The 15,769-nt window shown below is 39.5% G+C and overlaps 1 protein-coding gene across 8 annotated transcripts in view; it reads right to left on the bottom strand.

Moving 5' to 3' along the window:
* The window catches only part of phf3 (PHD finger protein 3), a 99,670-nt gene that overhangs the window by 17,622 nt on the left and 66,279 nt on the right, over positions 1 to 15,769 (bottom strand). For all 8 annotated transcript variants that reach the window (XM_052024518.1, XM_052024519.1, XM_052024520.1 and 5 more), the window contains 4 exons: positions 15,507 to 15,651; positions 13,764 to 13,965; positions 10,762 to 10,909; positions 9,279 to 9,368 (listed from right to left, as the gene is read on the bottom strand). In XM_052024518.1, coding sequence (XP_051880478.1) covers positions 9,279 to 9,368; positions 10,762 to 10,909; positions 13,764 to 13,965; positions 15,507 to 15,651 — 585 coding nt within the window. The remainder of the gene's footprint in view (positions 1 to 9,278; positions 9,369 to 10,761; positions 10,910 to 13,763; positions 13,966 to 15,506; positions 15,652 to 15,769) is intronic.

Genomic DNA, 15,769 nt, shown 5'->3' with positions numbered 1-15,769 from the left:
CAATCAGTATGCAAGACAAATTTTTCACTGTACCTGGGTACAAGTGACAATAATAAACCAATACCAATATCATTAAATTCCAATATAGTATACTAATAACTTCACTACATGACAGTGTACATTCCATTGTTTGCAGTTTCAAGTTGCAACCATTCAAAATTGGAAAGCTAGTGCAGATATATTTCAAAATCACACGATGCATTGAAGTATACTAATGGCAACCATCTACATCAACCATAAGATCTACACGTGGGAAAGGTATTATAGTTACTAACAAGATTCCAGAGATACAAGTTCAGATCTCATAAAAGCAGCTGGTAAATTTAAATTGAATTAATTAAATAATCATAAATTTGAATAGGAATTGTCAAAAAAATACCACAGGAAGAAAATCTACTGCCTTACCTGTTTAGCCTATATGTGACTCCAACCACTGAAATGTGGTTGACTCTTTATACCCAGCAAACAAACAGTTGTATCAAACCATTGTATTAAAACACAATAAGAACAAAATCGGGCTGACTGCCCACATTAACTTACCACTGGGATTTGGCCCACCAAAAAACACCCTGAACAATGGTAAAGCAGAGCACAGTAGGGCCTAAGACAGGAGTGAAATATCTGCAACCATTGCCAGCTAGAATTCTTGAGCGGATGATCCATCTCAGCTTCCTCCAGAGGTTCCCACCTTCACAGTGGCCAGTTTTCATCCAATATAATTCATTCCACGTGATATCACAATATGGCTAAGAGCAACAGATCAAGCAAAAAGCTTGCAGAAGTTACAAAATTGGCTTTTATCAAACAAGGTGGAAAATTGCCCAGTAACAACCTGATAATAGGCAGAAAAAAATCTATTCAACTAATTACTGTCCCATCAGTTTACTATTAATCAGCAATGTGATGAAAGGTGTCATCCACTGTGCTATCAAATGGTACTTGCTCACCAATAATCTGCTCACAATTCTCAGTTTGGGTTTCATGAGAAGCTCATTACAGCTTTGGACAAAAACTTTGACCTCTACCACCTGAAAGGAAAAGGGAAGCTGGTGCATGGGTTGACACCATCTGTAGGTTCCCCTTTAAGTTGCACACCATCCTGATTTGGAACTATATCACTGTTCTTTTATCATCATTGGGTCAAAATTCTGGAATTCCCCACTGAACAGCACTTCACTCTATGGACTATAGTGGTTCAAGGCGGTTGCTCACCCAGCTGTTATCAAGGGCAATTAAAGATTGGTAATAAATGGTGGCCTCTCCACCAAAGCTAACATCCACATAAATAAATTATCAAAACTTTGCTCTATTTTTAGCAACAACCACTGAACTGATTAACTATTCCTACAATAAACTCCCAAACATTTATTCTTTTGAATTTACTTCTTAAACATCTTTTTTTAAACAAGAGTACTTATTGTAAACCAATAAATTAAAGGTGAGGTGGGTCATATTTCACCTCATCTTGGTTCCATTATATTTCACCCCTTTTCCCTTCTACAAATGTTTAATACAATTCTCCCATTAGGCAATTAAGTAACTATGAAATTAACAGTACTCTACATTCATGTCAGGTTTATCTGGTGACACAAAAGATTCTGCAGATGCTGGAATCTGGAGCCACACACACAAAATGCTGGAGGAAGTCAGCAGGTCAGGCAGCATCTATGGAGGGAAATAAACGGTCAACCTTTCAGGCCGAGACCCTTCATCAGGACTGGAGAGGAAGAGGGCAGAAGTCAGAATAAGAAGGTTGGGGGGGGAGGAGGAGGAGTGCATGCAGGCAGGAATGAGGGAAGGCAAAGGAGAGAAAAAAAAATCCACATCCCACTCCCATACTGACATGTCTATCCACGGCTTCCTCTACTGCCGCGTTGAGGCCAGGTGTAGTTTGGAGGAGCAACACCTCATATTTCACCTTGGTAGTCTCCAACCTGACAGCCTCAACACTGATTTCTCTAACTTCCGGTAACCTCTCCCCTCTTTCCCCTCCCCTTTTTTCAATCTCTCCTTTGTCTTCCCTTATTCCTGTGGTCCCCTCACCCCTTCTCTTTCCCCTTCACCCACCCTCATGACTTCCCTATCTATTCCCTGCCTCCTTCCCTTTATTCCATGGTCCACTGCCCTCTCCTACTGGATTCCTCCTTCTTCAGCCTCTTATCACCTCTCAGCTTCTTACATCTGCCCCCTCCCCCACCCACTTACCTCCCCCCTCTCAGCTGGACTCACCTATCACCTGCCTGCATGTGCTCCTCCCCCTCCCCCCAACTTTTTATTCTGGCTTCTGACCTCTTCCTTTCCAGTCCTGATGAAGGGTCTCGGCCCAAAACGTCGACTGTTTATTTTTCTCCATAGATGCTGCCTAACCTGCTGAGTTCCTCCAGGTTTACTTGGGGTAGTTTTGAATGAGACCCTTGCTGGCTCTTGGAACCTCTAATGCACAGAGTTTAGAAAAGGGAATCAGAAGAGCTTGCTCTTTGCTGGTACTATTTTCTTCCAACCATTTATATGTCCAGTATTTTCAGAATATTTGCTATTAACTTATTAGCTCAATTGTCCTTAGTTCATTGTCTTTTAGTCATCTACAGAACAGCCCCTTTGATAGATCTGTACAGTTATGTTGTCTCAAGAAGTGACAGCCATTGCCTTCAGACATTGTTAGTAATAAAATTTCTTTCCTGTTGGAAAAGTGCATTTGGTGACCCTCTGATCCGAGTCATAAAGTAATGGATTCAATTTCCACGAGAGATTTGAGCACTGAAATCTAGGCTGATACTCCAGTGCAGTACTGAGGGAGTGTGCCACATGATGAGTTATGATCTTTATGATGAAATATTAAATTGACACTCCATCTACCACCTCACTGCAACATTAAAGAACAGCAGATTTGTACCTACCCAATACTTAAACCTCAATGATTAGCATACTATGCACAAATTGGTTACCCCGTTTCCTAGCACCTTGTTCACTTCAAAGCACTTGGAGACATCCGGAGATTATGGAAGATGTACAATAAACCTAAGTTTGTCTTTCTTTTACACCACTGAGCAACTCTCTAGAACACCGTAAATATTTAATAGAGAATATAGAGTCCATCTTTACTGAAAAAATCCTACATGACATCCTGATCCTGTAGTTAAAGTGAGAAGGATTTCTACCCAATCATCAGTGTTCTTTCCAGCTCTATGAGTTGATTTGTTCCATAAGAATATGTATTAATCTTTCTATTATATAAAAGCAATTACCAGGTTAATTTGCCCTTTCTACAAATGTTGGAGTGTTAAGAAAATTTTAAATTAACTTTTTGGCTGTGCACTAAATAAATTCTTTGGTTCAATAACAGTTATTCCTGTAAGCAGACCCAAAGGGCAGGAATGTACTGAGTTTTGCTGGCAGAACAACCGGTATTTATTTAACTATCACTTAAACATCTGTTATGTCCCAGACTTTTATGAAAGTCGAATTTGGCTGCTTGGCTGTTCACTACAGGCCCTCACTGGATTACAAACACCTGACATATAGACGCACCATCCAAACGAACAAGCTTGCATAAATATTATTAAATTCATATGAGAACCAGTCTTGAAAAAAAACCTATCTACATGTAACCTCCCTGCAGTAATCAGACACCATTGTCTCTTAAGAACACAGGCTGCCAGTTTCACTGCAGGAGGCCACAGTTGCTTTGGAAATTGACAAGTAATCGTTTCTAAGGATAATTGTGCAACGATACTCAATGTATTAAACAATTATCATCCGCTGATACTTCAAGCCCATCAAAACCAGCCATTCAGCGTGGGACATCCTGATTCTGTGCCATTGTAATAAGGCAGGGGAAGACAATAAATAAATGCTCATTTTAACTGGCCCTCATCAACACCACTCATTAGAATACTGTGGAGGTATGGCGACTGTATCGAGTGATTTTGAGTACTCTCCAAGTAATGGACAAAAATATCTATAAAATTGAAACCGTTCATAAACCAGGGACGGCATGTATTGGACACTACATGGAATCCGACAGTGGGATGCAGTCCAACTGGAATTTCCCATCATTACATTGGTGATCACCTCTTGGACCCAGCTCGAGATCAAACCCTCACAGGATCTGTGACCCCGGTAATTTCAGTGGGAATTGTAGATCTACAGGTTATGAGGTAATGTGGAAGTTAAGTTACTTTTCAAAACTATTTAGTTTTAATGTATTTAATTATTTAAAAGATTTTTGTGTGTGTTTTGTAAATATTATTGATTGAAAATCATTGAAATGTTTAAATACAATTTTAAATGGCTACAATTGCAACAAAATCAATAGCAGCTTTCACAGTTGGTTAAGTACCACACCAGCTTTTCCAGATGTCAGGGTCATGGTGCAGGACTTTGTGATGCAGAGCACCACTAAGATAATGCCTCTACATCCACCCCAGGTGAGTGTAAATGGACTTCTGACAACAGTCCCAGGGAGTCGGGCCACTCCAGCTCAATTTCTCTAGTGATCCAATGAATCCCTGTTAGCACCCAGCATCTAGACAGTATGCTGTCTGTGGATTTTAACAAGTTCCCCTGCTCTGTGTACAGCTCTTAAAATTATGAAGATTCGGTAATGTGTATTTTTTCTTTTGACCAAGATGCAGACAACTACAAACTAACAATTTGGTCATTTGACATGACACAATGCAATAAGCTGTACCAATTTCTCTGTCCTCCTTAGTGATGAAAAAAATGGTAAGCTTGCAACGTTAACTTACACAATGACTCGCCTCCTCTAAGGACCTTTGAAGCCAACTGATTAGACTCTTAAAGACGCTGTATGGATCTGTTTTACTGTAAGTAGCTCATAGAGAGGGAGAGAGTAAGTTTGCAAGAGAGACAGCATGAAAAAGAGATGGCTCAATGACTACACATTTGATGTCTGTCACTTGCATTGACTGTGGAATGGCTGAGTGCAAATCAAATTCATCCCTTTGATTGAAATGGCTAAACTCTGAGCACAAAAGCAGCACATGCACCTGCGGTAAGTCCCTCACCAGGGCCTCACTCAAAACTGCCTGAGTTTGTACCCAATCTTTAGAAATGAACACTCAAATCAGACTGGTGAGCAGCCTAGTTTCAAGCCCACCATTACTTTCACAAACGTTTTCTGCCTCCTCACCCATGACTCCAAAGAAACAGAAAGATGACGCAGTCTGCCTTAACAGAATGAGAGCAAATGAAAAGAAACCCCATCAAAACCCATGATGTATGATTAAAAGTACAGACAGCGTAAGGAAAATCTGAATTATTGGTCTCTTTCAATTGAATGGTCAAACTGTACCAAAATACATCCTCAAATGAAAAAACTCCCGTCAAAACACAATGTGTATGATTAAAAGTACAAACAGCATAACAAAAATCTGAATTGTCTCTTTCAATAAAACAAAATCTGTAACAAAATACACCTTCAAAGGCAACTGCACAAGTAGCATCACTTCAAGCTCCCGATAGCCAGCAAAAATGAGACTATGAATTGAGACTATGAAATGAGACTACGAAGGATTTAGGAGGTCGGGGAAGAGTGATTTCCTTGATGACTATAAAAAGATTAATACACTTAAGAGGGAAACCAGGAGGGCAAAGAGAGGGTATGAGATGGATCTAGCAGGTAAGGTTAAGGAAAATCCCAAGAGGTTCTGTAGCTATATTAAGAGTAAAAGACTAGCAAGAGAGAGAGTAGGTCCCCTTCAAGATCTGCAGGACCACTTGTGTCTCCAGTAGCAGGAGATGGGTGGAATTTTTAATGAATATTTCTCCTCGGTGTTTACTGAGAAGAAAATCATGGTTGCTCAAGAGATAAGGGAAACAAGTGGAGATGTTTTGGAGGACATTCATATTACCAGGGAGGAGGTACTTGCAGCTTTACAGTGCATTTTGGTGGATAAATCCCCAGGGCTTGACTGAGTGCATCCTCAGACTTTGTGGGAGGCTGGAGAAGAAATTGCAGAGGTCCTTGCAAAGATATTTGCTTCATCATTAGCTGATAGTGAAGTTCCCGAAGACTGGAAGGTGGCTAATGTCATTCCGTTGCTTAAGAAGGGTAGCAAGGACAAGCCAGGGAACTACATGCAGGTCAGCCTGACATCAGTGGTGGGGAAGTTACTGGAGGGAATTCTGAGGGACAGGATCCAGCAGCAGTTGGATAGATTTGGATAGTCAGCATGGCTTTTTGTGTGGAAAGTCGTGCTTGACAGATCTTTTAGTTTTTTGAAGAGGTAACCAAAAGGGTAGTTGAGGGTTGGGCAGTGGATGTTGTCTACTTGGATTTTAGCAAGGCCTTCGACAAATTGCTGCTTGGTAGACTAGTCTGGAAAGTTAGGTCCCATGGAATCCAGGGAGATCTAGTTAGGTGGATTCAAAATTGGCTCAGAGGAAGGAAGCAGAGGCTGGTGGTTGAAGGTTTTTTCTTGGAATGGAGGCTGGTGACGAGTGGTGTGCCACTATTGGGACCCTTGCTATTCGTTATTTATAGAAATGATTTGAATGGGAATGCACAAAGCTTGATCAGCAAGTTTGAAGATGACACAAAATTAGGAGATGTTGTTGATAGTGAAGCAGGTTATTGTAGATTACAAGGGGATCTTGATCAGTTAGGGAAGTGGTCTGAGGAGTGGCAAATGGATTTCAATACAGATAAGTGTGAGGTGATGCATTTTGGAAAGTCAAACCAGCGTAGGACCTTTACTATGATTGGTAAGGCACTAGGGAGTGTAATGGAACAGAGGGACCTAGGAGTACAAGTGCAAAGTTCGTTGAAAATGGCGAAACAAGTAGACAGGGTGGTGAAAAAGACGTTTAGCATGCTAGCCTTTATCAGTCAGGGCACTGAGTATAGGAGTTGAGACATTATGTTGCAGTTGTTGGTGAGGCCACACTTGGAGTACTGTTTACAGTTTTGGTTGCCCTATTATAGAAAAGACGTGGCTAAACTGGAAAGAGTGCAGAAAAGATTTACGAGGATGTTGCCTGGACTAGAGGGTATGAGTTACAGGGAGAAGTTGGCCAGGCTAGGTCTTTATTCCTTGGAACGTAGAATGAGGGGCGACCTTATAGAAGTGTTTAAAATTATGAGAGGCATAGATAAGGTGGACGGTAGGAGTCTTTTCCCCAGGGTAGGAGAGTACAAAACCAGAGAGCATAAATTTAGGGTGAGAGAGGAAAAATTTAAAAGGGACCTGAGGGGCAACTTTTTCATCCAGAGGGTGGTGAGTATATGGAATGAGCTGCCAGAGGAAGTGGTTGAGGCAGGTAGAATAGTATCATTTAAGAAGCACTTAGATAAGTATATGGAGGGGAGGGGCTTGGAGGGATATGGGCTGAACGCAGGAAATTGGGACTAGCTGGGTTCACTGTGGTCAGCATCGACTGGTTGGGCCGAAGAGCCTGTATCCATGCTGTATTGTTTTATGACTCTATGAATTCTAACTGCTTTTCATTAATTTCCTGGCAATTACCTTCATAAGAAGTCAACAAAAGTTTTAATGATCCGGTCTTTGGGATGTTGTGTCACCTTTTATCAAAATAACAACAGCAAATAGATGCCAAGAACATGCATCAGAAAGAACACCTATAGATTCTGCCATCCTCTCTAAAGTATTCATTTGGTTAATAGTTTCCGCAATTTAATGAAGTAATGAATCCATATTCAAAATATGAGGAACTGTGCTTTGTGCTAAGCATGAATCTTAATAAACCAGTAACTTATAATACTTTGTAATCTACCCAGAGAAATGTATTGTGAACCACAAACTTTGTTAAAAATCCCAGAATCCTATTCAGTCGTTCTAAATAGATTTGTCTGATTAAGCAATGGCAGTTCCTTTGATTATTATGTGTATTTTAACTGGATTCCCATTTTCAAGAAACAACATGATTCTAAAACACTGATGAAAAATCTAAAAATTCCAACTGATAACTTCAGTTCACTGAAATATAAGAAAAAATATTCAAAGGGAAGGAAGAGTGATATTTTGTTTGTGGGGGAAAAAATTGCAGAAAAGAGTCTTACCAAAATGACAATTATTTTCTAATTTAGTGGTCAGTGACTTATGAGCAGTGTTTCCTTAAGATTAGTCATTTAAATTTATCACTCATCTGATAAACTACCATCATAATAAATATTATTATATCCAAGGTGAGCCAGAGATAATTCCTTTCCATACAAAACACTAGAATGTTGCTGGCAGACCACTAAGAACAAAATTAAGACCTTCTGCAATCATTTTTCCCCTTGCACAATTCCAGAAAATAATCTTGATTATTTGATTTTAATTGCATTCAGAATTTTGTTTTGATTCTCCTAATTCAGTTATATGAGACTCCTCATATTGTATAAAGTTTCCAGGAAAACAATGAAATACTGATTAGTATGCAGTTCTCTACCTCTGATGCCCACTGTAGCCATTAGAGGACACAGAAGAGCAGAGTTGCATCGTTGAAGATTTCCTTACCATTACCTATGAAGAGCCATCTAGCTCCCAGTCAACAATGTGTGTGACAGGATTTCATGAGTTAGAATTTGTGGCATTCTCCCTTTTCATAGAGCACTAATGAATTCAGCCAATAAGTTCTACTAATTTCAAATTTATTCTAGAAACCATTTATCTCCTAATCTGTTTAATAATGTACAAACAGAATATACTTACCAAGGATTTTGCCACAGCAGCAGTATGCAATGTGCTTTCAAGAAATTATACAGAAGAGTGACCAATACTCTTAACTCTGCAATTTTATTGCTGGGTTCACAGTATGCTTACACTTTTCTTGCTTCACTTCAATTAGATTCACTGCTACCTTGCAATTTAATGTCACTTCTCAATCATCCTACGCAGATACTGGGTTTGCAAATTGGAAATGGAAATGAAAATTCCAGTGCAAAAAAATTACATAGCTTTTTACAAATTATTGTTCACGTCACTTTACATATAATGAAAGTGAATGCTCAAGAATTCAGGTGTGGAAGTTAGCATGACACATGGAATTTGTCATCTATTAAAATGAATAGATGAAAATTGTACATGTAATACTGACCCCTTGATCAAATTTCAGGCATGAGCTCCTGTCACATTTAGCACTGCAGTAGGAACAATAATTCTGAAAACTGCCTTTCCAATTCATTAGAAACATCAACTATATTAATAATATGAGAATCCATGAATGAGTTATTTCTTATTCCACAACATTAATAATTATGGATAAATGTGTTCTGGATAATTCATGCATTCAAATCCGTTTTCAAAGTGTACCTTAGTTCCTGAAGCTTTTATCTTGTCCACATAGTCCCAAACCATCTGAGGAGGAATCCTCCCTCCTACTTGTATGGTATCTGGCAAATCCTTTAGGGGGAAAATAAATATTGTTCATTGATTGGAGCACATGTAAAAAATCCAGCAATTTTCAAGTTTATTTAGTTTGTCTTTCCAATCATTTCTCTCTTCTGCCATTGCTCCCTCTTGATCCCTAGAACAAGCAGGTGATGACCTCCCAGTTTATAAATAAAAACACTGTAAAATCAAAAAGGCTGCAAATGTAACCTGGTTATTATTTCCTACTTTCACTGGATAAGCCCCTCAGCAGCAACTTTCACTGAAAATGGGGTCGATTTTAAAGCAGCAATGGGGAAAATATGAGACAGAAACTTTCATCCACCTGCTACATTTCTCAATTCTTCTTTCTCTCACTAGGTTCTCCAACCTCATACAATCACGATTGAGAAAAACTTTCCTTTTCCTGGGCTTTTTCCCTAATGACCAGTGAAAAGAAAAGGCTTGACCCTTTGCAAGATCAATGTGATTGAGACTGAGACCAATTGGCCTGGGGAGTAGGAGATGGGGAAATGGCAAGGGTGCCAATTCTCTCTGGCATTTCCTTTCCAGTAAACTGTGCAGATTTAACACTAGTGGCAGTGAGAAATCTATAAATTGTCAACGAAAACACAAAATTTGATTGTTGAAAGATGCACCATTCTACATTCTCAATCTGCTAGTCCAGCTTCCTTCCATTTGCCACACCCCATCCCTCCCCTACATATGTCTTGTCAAAGCAACAATTCAGGCTTTTAATCAGCTACATACTTTGAGCATTGTTTAATAATGAAAATATTTGACAAACTCCAGTTAAGTACTGTTTCCTGAGTTATATTTTGTTGCAATAAAATTACACAGACAGATAAGTATATGCAAATATACTTGAATATGCCACAGACAGATAGATATATGACTATATGAGTTATAGGGAAAGGTTGACTAGGTTAGGACTTTATTCTCTGGACTGCAGGAGAATGAGGGGAGATCTTAGAGAGGTATACAGAATTATAAGGGGTATAGATAGGGTGAATGCATGCAGGCTTTTTCCCCTATGGTTGGGTGAGACTAGAACTAGAGGACATAGGTTTAGGGTGAAAGATGAAATATATAGGGGAATCTGAGAGGAAACTTCTTCACTCAGAGGATGGTGCGAGTGTGGAACAAGCTGCCAGCAGAAGTGGTGGATGTGGGTTCAATTGTAACACTTAAGAGAAGTTTGGATAGGTACATGGATGGGAGGGGTTTGGAGGGATATGGTCTGGGTGCAGGTATATGGGACTAGGCAGAAGATCAGGTTGGCATGGATAGATGGGCCAAAGGGCCTGTTTCTGTGCTGTAGTGCTCCATGACTCTACAATACTTTGAAATGCTGCAAAATAATAACCTCACAGCTATTTAAAAAGACATAAAATAGGAACAGCACCTCTGTTAGATGATCAGATGAGCCAGAGACAGGATATGCTTTGGTAACAAACTTAGCCACACTAGGCATATTGATAAATCCCTTCCAGAGAGAATCCAGTCGAGCTAGAAACCTTGACTCATCTTCTGTAATATCATACACATCTGACCTGAATTTAACACAAAATAAATGAAACACAAATCTAAATGACAAATTGAAACACTCACCTTCAAAAAATATCAATTTACAATTCCTCATTCAATATCATGATTTGCTTTTGAGAATAAATTGTATTTAAGTACTCTCTTCAATGTATAAGAATTACCAAGAAACTTTAAAGAAAAAAATAAACATGAAAGGGCACTGAGCCATGATGAAGAGTATGACAAGTACACGGGGAAAAATGAAAGCCCGGTGAAGAGATGGATTTTGAGCTTTGAAACCAAAGGTTTACAGCACAGACAGTCATTCAGGCTATCACGTCCAGTCTAGCTTTTTGTTAAAGAAATCCTTAGCGAATTACACTGACCTTTCTCTCCCATTTAATCTTTGTTTTACTCTGTTTATCCACTTATTCTTTTAAAGGTGAAATACTGAAATAGTATTTGCCTCAATTATTTTACAGAGAATTCCACCCACTTACTGCTCTGTACAGGTCAGTTTCTGACAACTTCCTTTCTCGCTCTAAGCAATAATGACAAATGTATTAGTTGCTGACTCACTATTCATAAGGACATAGTTTTGAGCAATTAGGAGTTGGGCAGAGGTGAGACTCGTGAAATAAGTGATTTGAAAAAGGTGGGAATTAGATGGAAGGGAATGTGCAAAATTTCATGGAATAAGGGAAAGGAAATGTTAGGCCTGGGAATGGCCAAGAACAGGTGGAAAGAGCACTATTAACATCACAAGCAGCAGTCTTATGACTTAATACAATGGGTCAGGTATTATTGTACCATGGCATCTAACAGCATCTCTCAAAAGTCAGACTTGTCCCTGCACCCTTCAGTTCGGAACATTTTTTATACACTATGCACTGAAACTGAGAGACAATAACATCGTGGCAGGTGAAACAGGACATTTGGGGCAACCAGTGGAGTATATCACCTTAAAACTGATATATAAGGATTTTGTTTAAATAGTGGAAAGACTGAGAAGGAAGGCAAATTCACAGATGTCATGAACGAGTTGGGCCAAAGGACCTGCTTCTGTGCGGTATAACTCTATGGCTGAATATTTTATCGGAAAAATGAAGAGTGAATTGAGATAGAAAAAGATCATGAGAAGTAAATTACAAAAAAAATTCCATATCTCCCAAAAGCATTGAGACTTCTGCATGTAATTTTGGTTAGTTTTTGGTGTAGATTGTCTTTTGAAGAAACCATACAATTACCAACTTCACAACATTCAACGCTTTAAATTCTGTAAAATGTACTTTCATGAAGCTAACTTTTGCACATTTGAACTTAGCTGTGCATTTGGTCCTCAACAGATGTTGTTGTATAATTAACAAAGAACTAGCCTCATCACTTGTAAAGCAAAACCTTTCACTTAGAAATAAACAACTCCAACTCCAACCTAAGGAGAACTGTTCTTCAGGATATGGTGCTTTAATTCAGAACCCAATCAGAATTTTAGATACTGAGCAGTACAAAAGATATACTAAAAAGGCAGAAACAGCACAGAATAACAGTAGGACTTAAAAGGCATAAAGCACTGGTTGGGTCACACCTGAAGCATTCTGTGTAGTTCTGGTTGCCACACAATAGGAAGGATGTGATGGCATGGACAGGGTGCAGAGGAACTTCACCAAATGTTGTCTGGTTGGGCCATTTCAGCTTATAAGGAGAGAATGGATAGGCTGAGTTAGTTTTCCTTTTAGTGGAGGAGGTTGAGGCATGACCAGATAGAGCAATATGTGAGGGGGATAGGGTAAACAGTAAGAATCTTTTACTCATGGTGGGGTGTCTAAGATCAGTGGACATAAGTTTAAGGTGAGAGATAGAAAGTTTAAAGATCTGAGAAGGAAAATTTTATCACAGTGTGTGGTCAGAATGTGAAATGCGCTCTTTGAGGAGGTGGGATGGGGGATGGGTAGATACTCTGAGGACATTTAAGAAGCATCTTGACAAGCACTTGATTTGCCAAAGCTTAGAAGGCTATGGTCCTAATGCAGGCAAATGGGATTAGTACAGCTGGGTGCAATGGTTGGAGAGGACGTGATGTTTCTGTGCTGTACAACTCTATGACTCCAATCATAAAACCAGTGCAGCACAGAAGGCCTCCATTTAATCCAATTTGCCTGTTGCAGCTTTCCCGATACAGATATCCAATTAATCGCATCACTATGCTCATTCCCCATTCTGTCCCAAACTTTTTTCTCATCATTTTAAATTATGAAGATAAAATGAATCAACGTTTCATTTGCACTTCTAAAGTTGTAATAAAGTTTGCAATGCAGGAGCAACTTCATGATCATCAAGTGGAACTACCCACCAGAACAGCAGGCAGAACTTGTCTGTTCTTCTTCAAAATACTGCCATGGAATCCTTTGCCCCCTAGTTGAGGTTACAAACAGAACCTCAGTTTACCACTCACCAATCACAGTAAGTACTGCACTAATGTGTACTGGTCTAGATTTTTGCATGAAGGGCAATTAAAATTGCTAGCTTCTGACTCAGAGTGCTACCATTAGAATCCCCCAAAGGGCTATGAATGGTAAACCAAAATAAATTTTCAGGATCAAATTAAATATATTTGTTAAGGAAGGGTAACAAGGGCTATGAAGCAAAGGCATATAAATGGATCTGAGGAACATATCAGCACTCACTTCAAAGCAAGAGATAAGAGGCACAAAGGCTGAATAGCTACTCCTACCATCTCCTTGCAACTAGGCAGTGAAGCATTAACTACACACCAAGCAATTGATTGGCTAAAAACAAATGAGTCATCACTTTATTTACATGCATCATCAACTGGCACATACTCTGGAATGACACAATGGAAATGATAAATAAGTTCTCTACCTTGTCACAGAGGAGGTGGATAGCTGTGCTGATTCTGGCGTATCTTCCACTATTGCATCAAAAGACAAGATGCTGGTAGCAGAGGAGAGAGCATCTGCCAAAAAGGCTGATTCGGCATCAACATCTGATTGACGCCTTGTCACACTTGTAGCTACTTTCACTTTCGGCAGAGGCAATTCCTCAACAGGTGGAGCCATTCGACCTGAAAATGAAATCTATTAAAAAAAATTCCATTCCAATGCTTATTTTTTTAATAGAACATAGAACAGTACAGCACAGAACAGGCCCTTCGGCCCACAATGTTGCGCCGACATAGCTAGTCCCTCCATTTTCCTCTCACTCATGTGCCCAGCCAAGCCCCTCTTAAAAGCCCACAATGAACGTGGCTCCACCATCCTATCAGGCAACGCATTCCAGGCATCCACCACTCTCTGAGTAAAAAACTTACCCCTCACGTCTGCTCTGAACCTACCCCCTCTCGCCGTAAATGCATGCTCTCTGGTATTGGATCGCTCAATAATGGGAAAAAGATATTGCTATGCCCTCATAATTTTATACACTTCCAACAGACCAAACCTCAGCCTCCGCCGCTCCAGAGAAAAGAGCCCAAGTTTGTCCAGCCTCTCCTGATAACACATGCCCTCTAATCCAGGCAGCATCCCAGTAAATCTCCTCTGCACCCTCTCTAAAGCCTCAACATCCTTCCTATAGTGAGGTGACCAGAATTGCTACACATGTACCCTCTCACATATCAGTCAAGTTCTGGACAAAATATATAAATATTAAGCATTTCAAAGAAGAATTATTTCTCTTTACACCATCTGATGTAAAATAAACATCAAATTTGTATCTATCTGTCAAGCCCCATAAGAATTAAGTATATTTCATTGAAATCATGTCTCATTCTCTAAACTCTACATGGTCCCAGTCTGATTAATCTCTCCTCAGAGGCCAATTCCATCCAACACCCCCTGGCCCCCCACCACCCCAAACAGACTAAGTTCTAAAGTTTCCAATATTATATCAACTACAGTACATAGCTTACCTTGGATCAGAGCTACAATCTGTCAGACTTGACTTGTCAAGTTACAACACCATCTGACTTAACTGAACCTCAGGTGTCTGCAGTCAAATCTACTACAGTATGTTCTGAAGTTGTACTTCTGCACTGATGCTGCAATACCAGTTTTCAATCATACTGAAACACCCTCATCAGGAAATGAATGGTTAAGTCAGTGATTGTTTATTTTAGCAAATGGTACTGCCTGCCATTAAATGGAAACAGAAACTTGTACAATGCTCCACATATAGCCACATTTGCACAATGGAATTTTAGTCGGGTGATAATTGGGCAGGTTCTATGAAGTGTGGTTAGTGTGTTCCATCTCATTTGGTTTGTTTTAATATTCTAACACATGTCCGTATCATCTGTGAAAGACCGATGAAGGGATAGGTAATCCTGATGTGTTTGAGTGGAGGACAAATGTCAACACAGATCAGTTGGTCAAATTGTTTGTTTTCATGATATAACGTCTTTTTATTACTATGTAAGAACACAGACAGAAGTGGGCCATGAGGTTAAAGACAGTGAGCTTCATTAAATAGGGAAAGACTGCTGCGTATCGGGTTTACTGAGCTTTCGCTATCAAGAACAAGCTAATTTACTCAGGAGTATATCGCAGGCATACAAAATAACAAATCCATTAAAAAAAAAGATATAATACTTCCCTAAATTTCCATTACCTGTACAAATTTTGCAATTTAAGTCAAAAAGATGGTTTTTGTGCTGACAAGTGGTATCTTCTGTGGCATCTATTGGGGTTTCTTCTTCAACCTCTTCTATTTTTTCTACAATGGGCTTTGGGTCCATAGCTTTTGGTTCAGCCTCCTAAGTGTTCATAAGGCAAAAAATTCAAGTTAGTTGACAAGATGCGTCTTATGTTAGTCCTTTCGAGCTCTGCAGCAGGGCTTCAAGACAAACTTCTCAGTTCACTTGGGTGTTGTGT

Source organism: Pristis pectinata, chromosome 10, assembly GCF_009764475.1.
Source record: "Pristis pectinata isolate sPriPec2 chromosome 10, sPriPec2.1.pri, whole genome shotgun sequence".
Taxonomy (NCBI): domain Eukaryota; kingdom Metazoa; phylum Chordata; class Chondrichthyes; order Rhinopristiformes; family Pristidae; genus Pristis; species Pristis pectinata.
The sequence above is the reverse complement of the archived record's forward strand: the minus strand, read 5'-3'. Positions and strand labels throughout refer to the sequence as shown.